This window comes from Hypanus sabinus, unplaced genomic scaffold (assembly GCF_030144855.1).
Source record: "Hypanus sabinus isolate sHypSab1 unplaced genomic scaffold, sHypSab1.hap1 scaffold_1231, whole genome shotgun sequence".
In the NCBI taxonomy this organism is placed as follows: Eukaryota; Metazoa; Chordata; class Chondrichthyes; order Myliobatiformes; family Dasyatidae; genus Hypanus; species Hypanus sabinus.
Genome location: NW_026779294.1, coordinates 31,501 through 53,469, shown reverse-complemented (window position 1 = coordinate 53,469; position 21,969 = coordinate 31,501). Strand labels below are relative to the sequence as shown.

General features: G+C 47.6%; 1 protein-coding gene across 1 annotated transcript; it reads left to right on the top strand.

The window, feature by feature from the left end:
• The first annotated feature begins 433 nt into the window (after positions 1-433).
• LOC132386624 (NACHT, LRR and PYD domains-containing protein 3-like) lies at positions 434-19,984 on the top strand. Its single transcript, XM_059958919.1, has 9 exons — positions 434-658; positions 3,801-3,893; positions 4,466-4,632; positions 5,544-5,715; positions 5,812-5,877; positions 16,964-18,701; positions 19,295-19,381; positions 19,538-19,705; positions 19,842-19,984. The coding sequence occupies exons 2-9, from the start codon at positions 3,833-3,835 to the stop codon at positions 19,927-19,929; spliced, it is 2,547 nt and encodes an 848-aa protein (XP_059814902.1). The 5' UTR covers positions 434-658; positions 3,801-3,832; the 3' UTR covers positions 19,930-19,984.
• The last annotated feature ends 1,985 nt before the right edge of the window (positions 19,985-21,969 follow it).

Here is a 21,969-nt window from a genome sequence, read left to right as displayed (position 1 = left end):
ATACGGGAACAGAGAGAGGCCGGCAGATGTGTGCAGAGCGAAGGGATCGAAGAAATGAGGATAGGACACAAACATGTGGCTGAGATTGAGGAGCTGCCGTCATCTTGTTGATGGTTTAAGGGACAGAATGGCCACCTCCTCCTGTTTCTCACTTGATGTTTCAGTGTTCCTGTCCAGTGAGGCTCCGGAGGAATGTAAATAGAAACTAGTGTTTATAAACATAGAAGTGTTTTCAATTAAACCTGCATAACTCCTGTTGGAGTGGGAATTCTGTATCGGACCGGGATGAGAATTGATCCCGTAACTCTTAAGAACCGGGTGGTGGAGTGATCGGGACATGGAAGATACAGAGGGAAAAAATGAAAATAGTAGTTGGTGTAAGTACGAAATAAGGTGTAAAATGCGGCAGGTAGGTCGGGCAGCGTGTAAAACCGGTTCAGATGGGAGACCCTCCTCCCGTCACATGATCCTGTTTCTCACTCCCATTTCATACGCCAATCTGCAGCACGTGAGGGTTCCACCGTCGAAGCTCCGCCCCCGCTCTCACAGTCCCCGGATGGGCGGTGGTTTTCTTTCCGTTCTCTGTTGAAGCGGATCATCGGCTGGGAGCCGGAGGACCGATCTCTGTCTGGGGAACAATTTGATCAAGTTCTCATCGGTCAGTATTGAGGCCGGTCACTCGGGGTGAAGGCGACCGACAATTTCCCATCGGTGAGTACTGAGGCCGATCCCGGTGTGGGGGGGGGGAGGGGGGAGATGTTGGGCAGTGAGTCTCGTTCTACTTCCTGGACACAAACCGCAGGGGTCCGTCCGGGTTGTAGGTCCTTCACACTGAAACGCCTGAGAGGAGCCGCCGCTCAGCCCCTGGTGTTCTGGTCCCAGGAGCGGGGTGAGGTGGTGATGCCGAGATTGAACCCATCCATTGAGATGTACCTGGGGAACTTTACTTCCAAAAACTGGCCAGTTATCGGCTCCAAGCTCCAGATGGATCGAAGCCTGGGGTCGATAATTGCTTTACATATTCCCATCACACAGAAAGCGGCCATTCGGCCAGCATTGATCGTATGGAGTGTATTACACCAGGGTCAGAATGAACTGATAACCAACAAACATTTTAGCGTGTTGCTGGTATTTTACAATCAGTTACCATCTGTGCATAATATAAAGTGGGGGGATAAAGCTACAGTTGCAGGAAATTTAAAGTAAGAAGACGAAAATACTGGAAAAGCCGATCGACAGCATCTTGGACAGTTGTAGTTCAGATGTTGGATCTTCCACCATTTCGCCTTTCACGGATGAAACCTGATGTACGGAGTTCCCATATTTTTCTACTTTATAATTTCACATTTTCTTCCTGCTACACTGAGCGGAAGCATGGCAGACAGGTGTGCTGGGCAAGATCCCACACAGCAATGCCATTGTGATCAAACCTGCTCAGTTTAGTTGTTGGAAACAAGCTGAAGTGTATCTGCATCTTCTCACAATCTACAGACCGGTGAACCAGCCTGAGACCCGACCCCGGCAAAGGGTCCTTAGGTTCCAGTTCAACATCAGTTTGTGAATCGGAAATGGCAGGAACACCACGGCAAATCGCCGGCACCAAAACGTCTTTGGATGGGTCATAATATTGGGTTAGTGACTCTGAGGGTATGGAACTGGCAGTATGGAAGCTTCATTCCAGGTTGGCAATTCTACATCTGGATTGGAATTTTCTCAGTCTGCCGTGAAGCTGAAGGCCCGGTCGGCTGGACATTGATTGTGGGGAAATTGTCATCTGCACCACTCAGTGGGACATCATATCTGACAAGTATTCTGGAAACTTTTGAAAAGCTAACTGAAGAGAGATAAAATAGAGCAGTGATGTTATGTACCCGTGGGTATCTTATACCAGTCACGTGACCATGATGTAATTGAAACTATGCTGGAGATGAGGTAATGGTCTTGTGATGGGGGAGTGATGTCATTTTCCCCCCAGTGAGAGGTCATGTGATAGTTTCCCCCCCCCCAACCGGGTATTAAAGGAGAACCCCATCCTGTGACGTGGGCAGTTCGTGGTTGAAAATGGTAGTGACTCCACACTTCCGTTTATTCGGATGTTATGACGCAGATTCATTTAAAAGTGGAGTTTTACTTTCTGCCTTAAGTCAAAGGTTATTGCCGTCAGTTTTGCCATAATACTGCCAGTCCAGTCATTGGAGAGTGAAGATTTGAAGTTCGGTAAGTTAATGATCGAGGAAAGTTGATTTCGACGGTCAAGCAGGTTCGACCTTGTTTGATTCTCATTCAGAAGGAATTTGTCAGCTATGCCCATGATAACTCCTGTTCTGTCGGTAGAATAGAGGGTTGGGTAAAGTTTCGCCAAAGAAAGGTCAGTGCCTTTAAGCCGTTTCATTTTCTTCATCATGAATCCTTCGAACAAATCATACTTTGTCTGGGAACAGCAGTAACACGACGTGAAAGAGAATTTAAATGGTTTCAAGAAGTGTCTCCTAAGCGACTGGGTAAAATTTTGGATTTTCGTATTACTACTTATGAGAACTGTCTTTGCTTTACCGTTTTAAGAACTGTTTTTCGGATTCTCGCTTTAAGAACTGTTCGAGCTGCCACTTCGTAGCTGACTTCCGGTTGTTAGTCGTTTGTTTACTTTTTGTTTTTTTTTAGCAGTGTTTAATAAATGTTTTATTTGTTATAAAAAGCCTGTTTCAATCATATATTCATTGTTGCTGGATTGTAACATATTCATCTGAACTTTAGAAAAGTCTATAACAAGATCCCTCATGGCAGCTCACCTGGAAGGATAGGTCACGAGGGATTCTCGGGGAGCTGGTGAGCTGGATTCACACCGGGTTCAATGACAGAAAGCAGAGGGTGATGACTGAAGATGGATTTAACGAATGGATGTCCGTGACGAGTGGGAAGTGCATGTCAGTGTCGAGGCCTCGTTAATTAGATATTCATGACATTGGTTTGTAGATGAATGTACATGGCATGGTTAGAAAGTTTGATACTAAATTCAGGAGTCTGCTTCATATTGCAACAGGTTACAATGACTTTTCCCAACTTGCTGTTTCGGATGCATGGCGGGTCTACATTGTGCTTAACAAGGTACCATATACCTATCTGATAATAGACAGGTGATATGTCCAAAGGAATCTTGACCGAGTTTAGATGATAATCATGGTCTTAAAGTTCTGCCGGAGATAGCATAGTGGTTCAGAACAAGATGTCATGATGCTATGTGTGAGATTGCATTGTTCAGGATGTCAGAGTGATTCTATATAGACTTAAACCATGGTATTGCCACTGTTGTCAATGCCAGGGGATGTAAAACTGAAAGGAGATGGTGAGAATCAGGTGTGACTGAGAAATCTGTATAATTCAGTGACGAGAGGAATGGATGTCTCATTAATCGGCAGAAATGTTTCAACCCACACTGCTGTAACAGCTGTCCATTACTCACCATAGCGCCACCAGTGGTAGGAGGACCAAAGCAGTGGGTGCTGTGTGCTCAACCTGCCTTGCCATTGCATTGACACATCACTCCCGGTCGAGGACACAAGATTGGCTCCGAAAAGGGAATTGTGTGCAATATAGCACGTAGGTACCCCGGAAGTCCCGGCACGTTGTACAATAGATGGAGAGCGCGGAAATCGATGGGCTCAGCTGGATCAGGCCCTGTCAAGGCTTCAGTGGACAGGCCCAAGATGTTTGGAAGTGTTTGCCTCAGTTTAAAAACAAAACAGTGTTCTACTGTAAACCCCAATTAATGTTTGACCCTCCTGTTATTTGTTTTGTTACAGAGAAACAAAAGCTGATCACACTTGTCCTCACAATGGGTCAATGCGCGGGCAGGGGAGGACTTCCAGTGCCTTCAACATCGGGAAAGGACACGGGTATGTTGGCGAATTATTTTAATTTATAAATACTCTGCTGATTCTGCGGCTGTATTTAGTTCAATATTGGGAATTCACAAAGTGTTTGTGAAAACTGATCAGAGAGATAAGAGAGAGAGTTAACATTTCTGGGGGAAATACAGTCAAACGTAGAAGGTGTACAATTACCGTCTGCTGCTGCTCCTCTAACAGATCGTGATGCACATTGAAATAGCGAGTTACTCTAGAAGAAATGACATTCTGCAGATGCTGGAAGTTTTGGGCAATAAAAAGACACACGAAATATTGGCAGAACTCAGCAGGTCAGGCAGCATCCATGGAGAGGAACAAAGATTTGACATTTCGGATGAGGACCACAATGAATGGAAAGTAATGTGGCAATATCTAGAATTTCTGTTCCCTCATTTCCAGTCCGATGAAGGGCCTTGGCCCAAAACATTGATTGCTTATTCTCCTCCATCCCCATATACATTTACTTCGCATTGTGTTTGGTGATCTTTAGGTTCCAAAGTGAAGTTACTGTCCAGTATGAGGTCAGTAATTTCTTTAATGCTCCTCATTTTCCTTCACAGGTCCGGGCTCAGTGATCAGCGAGCTCCTGGCAAGCTGGGACGATTTCCAGCTGCTGCAGTTGACGGACTTCTACCGGGACAGGCTGGAGCAGGCGATGGAAGGACGGGTTCCCGGAGTGAGCCTGGCGTTAAAGGCTGAGAAACAGTTCAGCAGAGAGGAACATCGGGTGAGTGGGAGGGGGAATGGGTTTGAATTTTCCCACATCACTGGACTGCTGGCCGTAGGATCTCTGACTCAACGGATATTAAATAAGATAAAAGAATAACTGGGAAATAAATACTCCACATGCGATCCGGAACATGTGAATCTGTACCAGAGATGGAAAGAGGTGAAAAGAACCCGCGGACTGGTAGGGAACTGCTCGATCTTCAGAGAGAGTTGAGCAAGTAACAGCATCAATGGCAAATATGACAGGAAGTTTCAATCTGTGAAAAATGTACAGAGTGACGGCAGGATGTCAGTGAGAACCGGGACATCATCAGTGAATGCCACAGGAGCCTGGGTGTGTTCAGTTCTGGGTGGAGATAATTCTGTTACAATCTGTAACTGCAAACAGTGTGAATCGGGGAACATTGCCATGTTGTAACGTGTAATCACTGAGAAAACCTCTACTGGAAAAGGGAAGCGAAAGGTGTCAGATGTCAGCCAGTAATCCGCTGTCATTTTAGACACTGGCGGACTGAGGAGATGAATCACATCATAAATTCTGCAACTTCTCTGAGGCTGTTCAGTCTGTTATATAAAATAAAATCCTCCAGTTTTATTTCTTCCTCTGTGATCGTTATTTTATGATTTCTGTTTTACACCGTCAAATCCGGTGAGGGATTATTTATGGAATTGGAGCCACGTCAATGAAGCGGTCATAGACCAGCCAGGATCTCATTGACTGGTGGACCAGGTGCACAGTGAATGTCCCTCCCTGTGCTCTGCACTCAGAGTGTACACTCCATGTCCAGACAGGATCGGCACCCGTCCGGGTGACTGCTCAGTCTGATCCCGTTACACAGCACATCATTTACTTCTCATTCTCTGTGTAAAACTGTCAGTCCCCAATATGTTCACCGTTACTCTTCACAGAAAATCTCTGATCTCGCTGATAAGGGAGAGCGGGCGGACAGTTCTAAATTCCTCCTGAGCCTGGTGATGGAGAAAGGCTCCCACGCCCGGAGGGTGATGTGGGAAACCTTTGTGAAAATGTGGAATGATGTTCCAATGTTGGACAAAATACTGAACGAAATACTGATATATGGTGAGAAAATATCAGAGATTAACTCAAATTTGGATTGAATAGAGCACACTTTAAAATCTTACACATCATTCCCTCAATGTGTTTAAATTCAAACAGGTTGTGATCCCTCCCATCGATCAAATACCGCTCAAGGTTTAATCAAGGTTCTCAGTGAGCTAAAAGGTAAGTGAATGTGCATTGAACATTGAAGAGTATAAAACAGGAATAGGTCATTAGTCATATAATATTGTGCCGAACCAGCTGAGAGGTAAATCTACATAACCCAACTCTAATCTCTCCTTCCTGCACCATGTCCATACTCCTCCATCTTCCTTACATCCATGTGTCTACTCAAACGTCTCTTAAAAGCTTCTAATAATTTGTCTCTATCACCTTACCGGGCAGTGCGGTCCATGCAGCCACGGCTCTCTGATGAATAAAAAGCTCTCCCTCACATCATACTTCATTCTACAGCATCTCACCTTCAATACATTCCCTCTGGTAATAGACATTTCAACCGCGACAAACTGATGATCGCTGTCCACTCTATCTCTGCCTCTCATAATGTTCTCAACCTGTGTCAGAGCTCCCCTCGGTCTCCGACGATCCAGAGCAAACAATCTAATTTCATCCAGCCTCTCATCATAGCACAAGCCCTCTGAACCAGGCAGCATCCCGGTAAACCTCTTCTGCTCCCTCTCTAAAGCCTCAACATCCCTCCGGTAGTGGGGCGGTATGCAATAGCCCAGAATGGGCTGCAGCAGAGTTCATTAAGTTGAAACTTGACCTCTGTTTCCACCAACGGTTGTAAGTTGCGTACGGCGGTTAGGTTGTTGAGCCACAGGGATCTGACCAGGTAAATATGGGCACTGTGACAGACAACACAGTGAGACACATGGAAGCATGTTTCTTAGAGCAAATGTTTTCAAAGGTCATTTTGAGGAAAGAGGCAGAGAGCCTCGTGGAGAAAGGGAGAGGGGGATATGGAAAATGGAATTAAAAACTTATATTTCTTCACACAAGATGTCAAAATCTTCTCTTGACAGCCACTGCCCTCTCCTGAACAGACTCTTTCTTAACCGTTTTCTAAACTTCCCCCAGCAGATTATCTTTTCTTAGAGTTGGGCGTCCACTGAAGTTCCAGTCACAGAATAGTAATAATAGCATCACTTTAATTAGAAAATCAGGTGACATCCTAACTGGTCTGTTCAACCACAGAGCAGAATTGTGTTCACATCTGCACCCCCTAGTGCAAACACTGCTACGGTGTTAGAGAGGGTGAGATTGGGGGACATATTCCTCAGCTCTGTCCACAGAAGCTGAAATTCATGTCTGCCGGTGTTGTGCGCTGGACACTGTGGAAGGGTGAGAGATGGGAATTAGGACAGAGAAACCAAGGGTTATGGGATCGCAGCAAGGAAGGTGAAAATGACTGAAAATATCTCTAAATAATATTGCAATTAGTTAAACTATGACTGTCTGGATGGAAAGCTCAATACATCTATAGGCCCATCATGACTGTGAAAACGGAGCCCGGGGCAGTTCCTGGGCTCAAGAGATTGTGAGGCTTCATCACTGCAGACTGAGGTAGATCACTCAACTGCACATTTAACAGAGGAGAGAGCTTAGGAAAGACAAACATCACAAAACTTATTAATATTGCATCAGCCCATGTTTTACCTGATTATTCAAAGCTCTCAACAGAAATATAAGGAACCTCGGCCAGAACCCTGGTACTGTCTCTCTCAATTACAAGAACAAATTCCAAAGATGATAATTTAAATATGGGACCAGAGTGAGATGAATCAGGATGTTTACAAACTACTCACCTCTGTTAATGCTGTTCCAGTCCACATCATATCAATGAAACCCCTCAGTTTCTCTGCACCATGGGTTTGGTAAATCGCTACAAGCTTTTTGTTCACTATTCCTCATGTTGTTTGCCGAGGGAACAAACAAGACAGTGAAATTCCTACAGCCATTTCTGTACATGAAACAGAATCTCTCCATGACTATTGAAGAACACCATTTCTATCACTGTCATATTCTCTAAAGAAAATATGTCTACAATTAATGTTTTCCTACGCCCCCAATTACAGCCGAACACTTTGAATGGAGACCCCACACACCCCTGACAGGGTTCAGATACACTGCGAGACCCCACACATCTCTGACATGGTCCTGACACACTGTGTCACCATCACACCACTGATAAGGTCTTCTCACATTATGAGACCTCACAGATCGCTGGCAGGGTCCCGAAACTCTGTGAGACCCCATATATCGCGAACAGGGTCCTGACACACTTTGAGACCACACTCATCGCTGGCAGGTCCTGACACACAGCCAGACACCAGACAACCCTGACAGGTTCCGGGCATACTGTGGGACCACACACACCCCTGACAGGGTCCTGACACATTGTGAATCCCCACCCACTAAAGACAGGGTCCTGACACACTGTGAGAACCCACAAACACCTGGCAGGGTCCAGACACATTGTGAATCCCCACCCACTAATGACAGGGTCCTGACACACTGTGAGACCACACACCCCTGACAGGGTCCTGACACATTGTGAATCCCCACCCACTAATGACAGGGTCCTGACACACAGTGAAAACCCACACACCCTGGCAGGGTCCTGACACATTGTGAATCCACACACACTAATGACAGGGTCCTGACATACTGTGAGACCACACACACCCCATGACAGTGTCCTGACACATTGTGAATCCCCACCCACTAATGACAGGGTCCTGACACACAGTGATACCACACACACCTGACAGGGTCCTGACACATTGTGAATCCCCACCCACTAATGACAGGGTCCTGACACACTGTGGGAACCCACAAACACCTGGCAGGGTCTTGACACACAGTGAGACCACACACACCACTGACAGGGTTCCGACGCAGACACCCCACACACCCCTCGCAGATTCCTGACACACTGTGAGAACCCACAAACACCTGGCAGGGTCCAGACACATTGTGAATCCCCACCCACTAATGACAGGGTCCTGACACACTGTGAGACCACACACCCCTGACAGGGTCCTGACACATTGTGAATCCCCACCCACTAATGACAGGGTCCTGACACACAGTGAAAACCCACACACCCTGGCAGGGTCCTGACACATTGTGAATCCACACACACTAATGACAGGGTCCTGACACACAGTGATACCACACACACCTGACAGGGTCCTGACACATTGTGAATCCCCACCCACTAATGACAGGGTCCTGACACACTGTGGGAACCCACAAACACCTGGCAGGGTCTTGACACACAGTGAGACCACACACACCACTGACAGGGTTCCGACGCAGACACCCCACACACCCCTCGCAGATTCCTGACACACTGTGAGAACCCACAAACATCTGGCAGGGTCCTGACACACACTGAAACCCCACCCACATATGACAGGGTCCTGACATACTGTGAGACCCCACAAACACCTGACAGGGTCCTGACACACAGTGAGACACCAGACAACCCTGACAGGTTGCGGGCGTACTGTGGGACCACACACACCCCTGACAGGGTTCGGACACATTGTGAATCCCCACCCACTAATGACAGGGTCCTGACACACAGTGAGAACCCACAAACACCTGGCAGTGTCCTGACACATTGTGAATCCCACCCACTAATGACAGGGTCCTGACATACTGTGGGACCACACACACCCCTGACAGGGTCCTGACACATTGTGACTCCCCACCCCACTAATGACAGGGTCCTGACATACTGTGAGACCACACACACCCCTGACAGGGTCCTGACACATTGTGAATCCCCACCCACTAATGACAGGTTCCTGACATACTGTGAGACCACACGGACACCTGGCAGGGTCCTGACACATTGTGAATCCCCACCCACTAATGACAGGGTCCTGACACACTGTGAGACACCAGACAACCCTGACAGGCTCTTTGACACACTGTGAGACCCCACAAACACCTGGCAGGGTCCTGACATACTGTGAGACCACACGGACACCCAGCAAGTTGCTGATACATAGAGACACCCACGCACTCCTGACAGGATCCTGTCACGCTGTGAGACCCCACACGCAGCTGACAGGGTTCCGACACAGACACCCCACACACCCCTCGCAGATTCCTGACACACTGTGAGACCCCACAAACACCTGGCAGAGTCCTGACACACAGTGAGACCACACGGACACCCAGCAAGTTGCTGATACATAGAGAGACCCACGCACTCCTGACAGGATCCTGTCACGCTGTGAGACCCCACACACACCTGACAGGGTTCCGACACAGACACCCCACACACACCTCGCAGATTCCTGACACACTGTGAGACCCCACAAACACCTGACAGGGTCCTGACACACTGTGAGACCCCACAAACACCTGGCAGGGTCCTGACACACAGTGAGACCACACACACCCCTGACAGGGTCCTGACTTACTGTGAGACCCCACAACATCTGGCAGGGTCCTGACACATGGTGAATCCCCACCCACTAATGACAGGGTCCTGACATACTGTGAGACCCCACAAACACCTGGCAGGGTCCTGACACACAGTGAAACCACACGGACACCCCTGACAGGGTCCGGACACACAGTAACACCACACACACCCCTGACAGGGTCCTGACACACTGTGAGACCACACGGACACCCAGCAAGTTGCTGATACATAGAGAGACCCACGCACTCCTGACAGGATCCTGTCTTGCTGTGAGACCCCACACACCCCTGACAGGGTCCTGACACATTGTGAATCCCCACCCACTAATGACAGGGTCCTGACACACAGTGAGACCACACACACCCTGGCAGGGTCCTGACACATTGTGAATCCCCACCCACTAATGACAGGGTCCTGACACACAGTGAAACCACACGGACACCCCTGACAGGGTCCGGACACACGGTAACACCACACACACCCCTGACAGGGTCCTGACACACTGTGAGACCACACGGACACCCAGCAAGTTGCTGATACATAGAGAGACCCACGCACTCCTGACAGGATCCTGTCTTGCTGTGAGACCCCACACACCCCTGACAGGGTCCTGACACATTGTGAATCCCCACCCACTAATGACAGGGTCCTGACACACAGTGAGACCACACACACCCTGGCAGGGTCCTGACACATTGTGAATCCCCACCCACTAATGACAGGGTCCTGACACACAGTGAGACCACACACACCCTGGCAGGGTCCTGACACATTGTGAATCCACACCCACTAATGACAGGGTCCTGACACACAGTGAGAACCCACACACCCTGGCAGGGTCCTGACACACTGTGAATCCCCACCCACTAATGACAGGGTCCTGACACATTGTGAATCCCCACCCACTAATGACAGGGTCCTGACACACTGTGAGACCCCACAAACACCTGACAGGGTCCTGACACACAGTGAGACCACACGGACACCCAGCAAGTTGCTGATACATAGAGAGACCCACGCACTCCTGACAGGATCCTGTCACGCTGTGAGACCCCACACACCCCTGACAGGGTTCCGACACAGACACCCCACACACCCCTCGCAGATTACTGACACACTGGGAGACCCCACACACACCTGACAGGGTTCCGACACAGACACCCCACACACCCCTCGCAGATTCCTGACACACTGGGAGACCCCACACACACCTGACAGGTTCCAGGTACACTAGGAGACCCCCACACACCTCTGAAAGCGTCCTGATACACTGAATCCCCACACACACCTGACTGGTTCCTGACACACTGTCAGACAGCTCATACCCCTGACAGGGTCCGGACACACTGTGAATCCCCGCCCACTAATGACAGGGTCCTGACATACTGTGGGACCTCACACACCTCAGACAGTGTCCCAACACACCGTGAGACACCACTCACCACTGACAGGGTCCTGACACATTGTGAAGCCCCTAAAACCACTGACAGGGCCTTGACACACTATGACACCCCACACACCCCTGACAGGGTCCAGACACGCCTTTAGACACCACAGAACCTTGGCAATGTCCTGATGCACTGTGAGTCTCCACACACCCCTGACAGGGTCCAGACACGCCGTTAGACACCACACAACCTTGGCAAGGTCCTGCTGCACTGTGAGTCTCCACACACCCCTGACAGGGTCCAGACACGCCTTTAGACACCACACAACCTTGGCAAGGTCCTGATGCACTGTGAGTCTCCACACACCCACGACAGGGTCCAGACACGCCGTTAGACACCATACAACCTTGGCAAGGTCCTGATGCACTGTGAGTCTCCACACACCCCTGACAGGGTCCGGACACGCCGTTAGACACCACAGAACCTTGGCAAGGTCCTGATGCACTGTGAGTCTCCACACACCCCTGACAGGGTCCAGACACGCTGTTAGACACCACACAACCTTGGCAAGGTCCTTATGCACTGTGAGTCTCCACACAGCTCTGACAGGTTCCCAGTACTCTGTGAGACCCTACACATCCCTAGCAAGTGTCCTGAGACACTGTGAGACCCCACACGTCCCTAACAGGTTCCCGGCACTCTGTGATAACCTACATGTCCCTGACACACTGAGATCAGATCTTATCAGGGAGATTATTGTAATGGTCCCTTATGAGGCAGCTAGGGACTGCATAATAGAATAGGATACGCAATATAATGTAGCAGAAGTGAGAGGAAAGCTAGTTGATTTGGAAGCTTCTAAAATCTAACAATAGATAACAAAAAGAAGCATAAAGAAGGGATGAAGACAAAAGAAATAAGTTATAGTCTATCACACAGAAAATGATGGAGAAACTCAGCACATCTATGGAGAAAGTACAGTAAACGTTTCGGGCTGAGAACATTCGATGGGACTGGAGATAAAACGCTGGGGAGTCGATTTGAAAGCTGGCGTGCGGGGTGGGAGGGGAGAGAGAAATTCCAAACGATAGGTGAAATTTGGAGGGGGAGGGATGAGCAAAGAGCTAGGAAGTTGGTTAGTAAAAGAGACAGAAGGCATGGAAGAAAGGAAAATAGTGGGTGGAGAGAGCAAAAGAGGGAGGCGTAGTTGATCTCGGTATGGTCTGTTGTCTCTCGATGAAACCAGTGCTGACTCGGATCCTGTTACTGCTATCCACATTTACCGTTATTTCATCTTTTATAATTGACTCCAGCATCTTCCCTACCACTGATGTCTGGCTAACTGGTCTATCATTCCCTGTTTTCTCTCTCCCCTCTTTGTTAAAAAGCGAGATAACTTTAGCTATCCTCCAATTCTCAGGAACCGATCCTGAATCTATAGAACATTGGAAAATAATTACCAATGCGTCCACGATTTCTAGAGCCACATCCTTAAGTACCCTGGGTTGCAGACCATAAGGCCTTGGGGATTTATCAGCCTTCAGTCCCATCAAACTACCCAATACCTTTTTCTGCATAATGTGCATTTCCTTCAGTCCTTCCATTATCCTATGTCCTCTGGCCACTATTATATTTGGGAGATTGTCTGTGTCTTCCCTAGTGAGGACAGATCCACAGTATCTGTTCAACTCGTCTGACATTTGCTCACTCTTCATAGTAAATTCACCTGTTTCTGCCTTCAAGGGCCCAACTTTAGTTTTAACTAATGTTTTCCTCTTCACATACCTAAAGAAGCTTTTACTATCCTCCTTTATAGTCTCCGCATATTGCCTTTTTTTTAGTAATCTTTTATTGTTCTTTAAATGTTCCCAGTGCTCTGGCTTCCCGCTCATCTTTGCTATGTTATACTTCTTCTCTCTTATGTTTTATACTCTCCTTGACTTCCCTTGTTAGCCACGGTGAGAATCACTGATCCTGCCGCTCCCTCTCAAATTGTAGATTAAAACTTAACATATTATTGTCACAACCTCCTAATGGCTCCTTTACCTAGAGTTCCCTTATCAAATCCGGTTAATTACACAACACTAGATCCAGAATTGCCTTCTCCCTGGTAGGCTCCAGCACAAGCTGCTCTGAGAATCCATCTAGGAGGCACTCCACCAACTCCCTTTCTTGGGGTCCAGTACCAACCTGATTTTCCCAGTCTACCTGCACGTTGAAATCCCCCATTACAACTGTAGTATTACCTTTGCAACATGCTAATTTTAGATCTTTATTCAACTTGCACCCTATATCCAGGCTACTATTTGGAGGTCTGTAGATAACTCCCATTAGAATCTTTTTGCCCTTACAATTTCTCAGTTCTACCCATACTGACTCTGCATCTCCTGATTCTATGTCACTCCTTGCAAGGGACTGTATTTCATTCCTCACCAGCAGAGCCACCCCACCCCGTCTGCCCACCTGTCTGTCCTTCCGATAGGATGTATATCCTTGAATATTCATTTCCCTGCCCTGGTCCTCTTGCAGCCATGTCTCTGTTATTCCTACAACATCATACTTACCAACTTCCAACTGAAATTCAAGCTCATCTATATATAATATTTTTAATCCATTACTCCCCTTCTTGTCACATTGGTCCTATTGCACTTGGCCATACTCTCCTATCCCCTCCTGAGCTTTCTGCCCCGTAAATTCTGATGTCTTTCTTAACTTTTCTTATTCACTCTTTCCCTTTAACTCCATCCTTATATTTCCAGTTCGTCTCCTCCCCACACTTATTAGTTTAAACACACGCGTGTTGCAGTGGCAAACCTGCCTGCCAGAATGCTGGTCCCCTGACTGCTAAGGTGCAACCCGTCCCTTTTGTACAATTCATCCTTACCCCGAAACTGATCCCAGTGGTCTAAGAATCTAAAACCCACAGCTCTGCCAGTCGTCTGTCTCTTTGGCTTTGCTTCAGTGCCAATTTTTGACTCGCAGACCCGTCCACCTCTCAGACTGGTAGTGTCTTCTGTCCCAAGCTTCCAAGAGGGTGAACATGATTTCAAGAGGCACATCCTCCGGGGTCTCCTGTACTTCAAGCTTCCATCTCTTCCTCATCGTCGCCCCCGTTCTCTCCTCTGTTATCTTCGGATGTAACGATTTCACTGTAGGTCCTGTCCAGAAAACTCACGTTTTTCCTGGATGAACCTGAGGTCATCCAGTTGCCTCTCCAGTGCCCTAACACGGTCTTTCAGGATCTGAACCTGGACACGCTTTTCACAGTTGTAGCAGCCGGAAACACCATCAGTGTCCCTGACCACCCACATCAGGCAAGCATCACACTGAACCAATTTACCTGTCATCTCTTCACCACCTCTCACCCTCACCAACTGTGGCGTAGTCTCCTCCCTCAGCTTCCTCGCCAAAGACTCGCTCTTTCCTCACAAGGACCTTTCCTCAACAAGGCTGCTCCCCGAGTCAAAGCCGCAAAGCTCAACTCCTTTACTGGCTGCTCCACTTGAGCTACCCCTCTATTTATTTGTCTGAGTTTTTCAAGCTGCTTGGTCACCTGAGCTCGATTGCTCAATCAGCTGCTTTCTGCTGATTCTGAGCTATTCAAATCTTGAATTATCTAATTAACTGCTTTCTGTTAAGATATTCAAATCGTAATTGACTTGATTGCACAGTCAAACTGCCAAAATCTCTCAAGCCAAAGACTCGCAGTTCCCTCACAAGGCTCTACCCTCGACAAGGCCGCTCCATGAGTCAAAGCCCCAAAGCTCCAGACCTCTACTGGCAGCTTTGCACTGGCCGCTCCACTTGAGCTACCCCTCTATTTATTGGTATCAGTCTTTCAAAACCGCTTGGTTACTTGACCTTGGTTGCCCAATCAGCTGCTTCTGCTGGGCTCCTTTACTGACCGCATTTGTTGATGATACAAAAATTGGCGAAGGGGCAGATAGTGCTGAGGAAGCAATGCAATTGCAGCAAAACTTCGACGAATTGGAAGAGTGTCGCAAATGGATTACAATGTTGGGGAATGAATGGTAATGCATTTTGGCAAGAGAAACAATAGGGTGGACTATTATCTAAATGAGGAGAATGCTTAAACATCACAGTGTAATGAGACTTCATGCTGGCTGCTACCAAAATTCCTCGGTCTCTGCTCTCTTTAACTCCCGACCTGTAAACAACATGGTTTTCAAACGTGTATTTAAAGCCATAGACCAGTGGTCTCTCCCGTTTCCACAGACGTTGGCTGACCTGTACTCACATCTACATTCGCGTCCTTCGACAGCTGTGATGCAGAGGGCAGGTCAACATGCTGCATAACTGTGGCCAACTGGACAACGGGTAGTCAAAACTGTCCAAACGTATCACCGGCACCCCCATCCCACCTCTCATCAGGGACGTATATACAGAACGGCTCTGGAAAAGGGCCAGCAGCGTTAGGAAAGATCCCACCTATCCTGCCTATGGGCTGTTTGCCCCGCCCCATGAGGGAGGAAGCTACATAGCATCCACAGCAGGACCACCAGACTCAAAATCAGTTACTTTCCTCAAGCAGTAAGACAGATCAACACATCCACAACTAACAACCGCACCCCACCACCAGAACGATTGAAAAAAAAAATACTGAGTTTTCCATTGCATACACTATCTGAGTTTGAGCTTCATCAGAGCCAGAATAACAATTATTTCCTTCTCCTTTACACTCGTGTATATTCAATCTTGGATCTGTTGAGCATTTACAACACAGACTCTTTAAGAGACCCGGTACTGCAGATCTGCCGTCTCGAACCATTTTCTGGACGAACCCAGTGAGCTGAGCATCATCTGTGATGATGGAAGTGGGGGGTGGGTGGATTGTCTGTGGTTTGTGCCAAAATGCTGACTGTCTCAATCTCCTGAACAAGACATTGACATTTTCTCCCCCAGCCACCCAGCCACAGAGCAGAAACTGATCAGCGAATATACTTCTTTGCATTTGAATCAGTGATGTTGAGAGGGGAGGGGGGAGCTGTGATTCCCCGACCTGTTCCTTTGACAGAATGCCAACGTCCCTTTTCTCTATCTCCACACACACACCTCATCAACAATGGGGATTAAAAGTTTCTTCCACAAGAACAGTGATATCTGTGGCTGTAGTGAGAGGGTGTCCAGTACGGGACAGTCGGGGGTCAGTAAACTACCAGGGAAATTCTCATCTTCACAGCACAGTTAATATGGAAATATGATGACCATGTGTTTATCCAGACCAGGCCTCTCTGTTCAGTCAGGGGACTGTTATGCAAATTTACTTTACTGTACGGACATTCATTGATTAATTCAACTAATGCAATAGCTTTGGGCTCACTCTTGTGTGCATAAATAATGAGTTCTGAGTTGAGACATCTAACAGTTTGAACACTGTCTGTTCCCATTGAAGATGTTCAACAGAAACACATGGAGACTCTGCGGGCACAAACTGAAACACTGAGAGTCAACACGATCCTGATGAGGGAGAAGGTGAAGGTTTTCCAGCTGGTTGATCGATACGCTGAGCTCATCGTCATTTCTGCTGTTCGAGATCGGAGACTGGTTGAACATGAGCTGCTGGCAAGACGCAGAGACCACGAGCTTTGGAGAGAGAAACATCTCCACGGAGAGATGGAAAAAATCCAGACTGATCAGTTATTCCAGAGCAGCTTTTCCCGAAGTAAATCCAAATCTGGGAGATCAGCAGCAGTGGCCGGAGTCGCGGGGATTGGGAAAACAACAATGGTACAAAAGATTGTTTATGACTGGGCCACGGGGAAAATATTCCAACAATTCCAGTTTGTCTTTAGTTTCAAATTCCGGGAGTTAAACTCCATTAACTGCAGAACAAACCTGAGGGAACTGATTCTGGATCAGTATCCTTACTTTGGGAATTTCCTGAGAGATGTCTGGAAGAACCCACAGGGATTGTTGTTCATATTCGATGGTTTGGATGAATTCAAACACAGAATCTATTTTGCAGACAAATGGAGAGATACAGAACCTAAGCACCAGTGTCCAGATCCCGAGTGCTGGTGTGAAGTGTCTGACATTGTGTACAGTTTAATCCAGGGCAAGCTGCTCCCAGGGTGTTCGGTGCTGGTGACCACACGCCCCACTGCGTTACATTTATTGGAAAAGGCAGATATCAGGGTCTGGGCAGAAATCCTGGGATTTGCTGGTGAGCAATGGAAGGAATATTTCGTGAAGCATTTTGATGATCAGACGGTGGCGGCAGCTGTTTTCAAACACGTGAAGGAGAACGAGATCCTGTATACCATGAGCTACAACCCCTCCTACTGCTGGATCCTCGCACTTGCACTCGGCCCTTTCTTCACACAAAGAGGCAGGGACCCACAGCAAATTCCCAAGACCATCACCCAACTGTATTCCTACTATATTTACAGCATCCTGAAAAACCACAGCCGTGAGATGGAGAACCCCCGTGATGTGTTACTCAGGGTTGGTCAGATGGCCTTCAGAGGAGTGTCCGATAAGAGAACTGTGTTTACAGATGGAGATTTCAACAACTACAATCTGCAGCCATTCCAGTTTCTGTCTGGGTTCCTGATGGAGCTTTTGGGGAGAGAGGATTCTGCCCAGTGTGTGGTGTACACATTCCCACACCTCACCATCCAAGAGTTTGCAGCTGCAGTCGCACAATTCCTGACTATACATCCCGAGGATATCCTGAAATTCCTCACTGAAGCCCACAATACGACAGATGGGCGATTTGAGGTATTTCTCCGTTTTGTTGCTGGTCTCTCCTCCCCAATGACAGCTCGAGGTCTGGAGGAGTTTCTGGGTCCATTTCCTCATGAAACAACCTGCCGGGTGATGGACTGGGTGAAGGAGGAGGTTAAACGCCAGAGTGAAAACACATCGAGTGAAGCTGGTAAAAGGAGGCTCCTGAACACATTTCACTACCTGTTTGAGTCTCAGAATCGTGAACTGACTCAGACCGCACTGGGATCTGTGGAAGAACTTTCATTCAGTGGAATGACACTGATCCCAGTTGACTGCGCGGTCCTGTCTCATGTTGTCAAACTCTGTGATACAATAAAACGTCTCGACCTGTCGTACTGCCACATTTTGTGTGAAGGAATCCAGCAGCTGGGACCCTGGCTGCACAAGTTCCAGGTATTGAGGTAACTTAATTTTTCTCTCACTCTGAACTGTGAAATTGTTCCTTTGTGTTGTTTCAATGTAAAGGGATTTGGGTAAAACTATAGTGAATATGATTGTGAAGAATTGTGACAAATGCGATCCCCCTTCGTCCTGTGAGATGTCTCTTCCCCAACTCCGTTCCTGCTGTGGAATCTCTCTTCTCCATCCCGCTTCGTCCTGTGGGATCTCTCTTTCACATCCCCCTTCCTCCTTCATGTCCCGTCTTTCCATCCTTTTCCTCAGATGGTGTCATTTCCCACCGACATTTCTCTATTCACAAATCTTCCTCACTTTGGGACTTTACCCCTTCAACCCTGTCCCTTCCGATCCACTCACAAGTCAGGAACACTTTCCTAACCATCGCGCAATGAGACAGAATATGAGGAGTTTACAGGGTCACACCGACAGACTAAATTACTGACATCAGTGAATCCCCTGTAACTGGTCAGTGAGGGACATTGACAGTGATGGGAACACTGATCAGTGATTTACTGAAAGGTTCAATGTTTCCTGAAATAACCGAGTGAGAGAAATTCCTTCAGACCCATTCATTAATTTGTCTGTTTCTGTTTAGTCTTGGGCGGAATGACCTGGGAGATTCAGGAGTGAAACTGGTGTCTGCGGCTCTTGGGAACCCGGAGTGTAAAATACAGACACTGAAGTGAGTACCAGACTGTGGGAGATTGTGTTTACAGACACTGGGTGTCTGACACTGAACATTAATGTGATCAGTAATTGTGTTACTGATAAATTCTGGAAATTTGTACAGCCCCTGTCTCTCTGTGTCCTTCACCCTCACTCTATCTCTCATTTCCAGTCTGAACCATGTCGAACTTACAGATTCTGGTGCTGAGGATCTCGCCTCCGCTCTCAGTACAAACCGATCACTGATAGAGCTGGACCTGGGATGGAACCCGCTCACAGACCAGTCTGTCCCCGCTCTCCGCCGGCTCATACTGACCCACCCGAGTCTGGAGCAGATCATGTGAGTGTCTGTGTTAATGTTCAATGTGATAAAAATTTCATCAGATCCGCGGGTTTTCTGGTACCCCAGTACCCTGTTACTGACACGGTTATATAATCTGGTTTCTTTTTCATCTTTATTTTTCCATCCGTTTCAGGCTGGCGGTGAATAATTTCAGTGGGACTGGGGAGAATGAACTGGAGTCTCTACAGGAGTCTAGACCCGGACTGAGACTGTACCTGTAAACGTCTGAATGTGTGAATATACCCGTCCACAAGATGGAGACAATTTGGCCGATAACCCCCCACCCCCCTTTAACTCCCGCCCTTATCTTTCCGCACTCCAGAAGCAATTCGCAAGGGTTCAGAAATGACCCTGGATCTGCGGTGATCTGGGACACGGCCCTGAAGTGTGATTTGATAATCATCAGTTCCGTGATGCAGAGTGACAGTGAGAAACGGGACTGATTATTCAAACTGCCCCTGGTTGTCGCCGGTCAGCTAATTGTGTGTGACTGTGAGTGAGTCGGGAGCAACTCATTTATTCCCGCACGTCAGCAGCTCACAAATCGTTTAATTTACATTTGTCGATGAAATCAATAAACCACTGTAACATCCTGTCTTCGTTTCGGACGAGTTTGATTTGAGGTTTCTGCTGTCCCCCTCACCCTGGGTGCCCAGGATCTCATCTCCACCCAGCCCCCTTGCTGGGAAACTCAACCCCTCCTTACACTCCACAAAGAAAGGGAGGGGGGACAGAGAGAGAGCTGGCCTTATTTGGCGGTCCTGCATTTCTTTCTACCATGACACTGCGAGGGGAATGCTAACTACACGGATACCTTAAGGACAAAGCAGGAGTTGAAAACGTCGGTATACGGAGCGGATTCTGTACATGGGAGAATATATTCTGTTAAATCATGCCAGTATTTCTCAGAGACAAACGTGTTGGTGGTTGCGCTCATAACTCACAGAACAGCGAGTGGCAGCCTTAACAGCCAATTGTATTCCTACAGCTAATTGAACTCCACAATATTTCAAAATCCAACTGTTCCTCAGGTGGATTCAACAGCGGCTTTGTCCGTCACTATGGTTTAAAAGTCCACAGCACGGGCAGGAAATTCGCGCGCACACACACACACACACACACACACACACACACACACACACACACACACACACACACACACACAATGTGGGAAGATGGTTTAAGAGATGGAGGGAACCGTGCACAGCTCTGAGCTTCATGTTATTGGAAATAAACATTATACTGGGAATCTGATCAAAATGAGGTAAACACTGATGTGGTCCAGTGCTGATGAAGAACTACACAGCTTGTCGGTACAGCGAGTACATTTCATATCTGGTGGCACATAGTGGGACGTGTTGGGGTGGTTTTGGTGTCTGACCGACCAAAGTGGATCTGCTGAATATATATTAAAAAATCAATGACGTTAATTGAAAGTCTGCAGAAGGAAACTGGGAAGGTTCTCATGTGTCCCTGGATCACGTCCACACTGAGGGGAAACCGGTTCTACTTGCAGAGGAAACAGCAGGCGTGACTGTGAAAAGTGCCGAAAATGCTGGAAACATCGATTCCGGAATGCTTGTGGGAAGAGAGCCACAGTGAAAGTTTCAGGTTGGAAAATGGGAACAGTCGTGACCATTGACAATACAACTGTGGAAAAGTTGTAAACAGAGCCGCTGACTGCTCACTTACTGGTCTCGTTGCACATTTTGGTAAAATTACGCAGAAGGATCTAAGTGAGCTAATGCCAATAGTATTAAAGTGTTTGTGTTACATGCCGACAGCTTTTGGACCCGAGACACCGGTGATGTAATTTGTTGGTTCAATAGCAGAATCAAAGGTGGGACTCCGTTACTGCAGATTGATCCCCTGTATAAATCATAGCTTGTTGCTGTATTCAGCCCAGAGTGTCTTGCCGAGCTGTGGAATTCAGGACAATAGCGTTCACTGCGTCACTCAAGTGGGATATACAGTATGTGGCGGATAGAAGACATTTACTACCCTGTTATTTCAGCCGTTGGAATTCCCGGTAAGTCGCTATCACATCTGCAAACGGCAGAAACTGAGAGTTAATTCTGATATTCGGAAGTGTTTCTCTAGCTACGTGCTTCCACAGTTACCTGCCGTGTCCCCGTATTTCTGCCGTGGGCGGAACGCGCTGACAATATTACTCCCATTGCTTTGGAAGCGGGTCTAATGGAGCCGAGATGCTGCCTTTGACTGAATTCCTCTCTCCTGATTGGATATCATGGAATAATTGT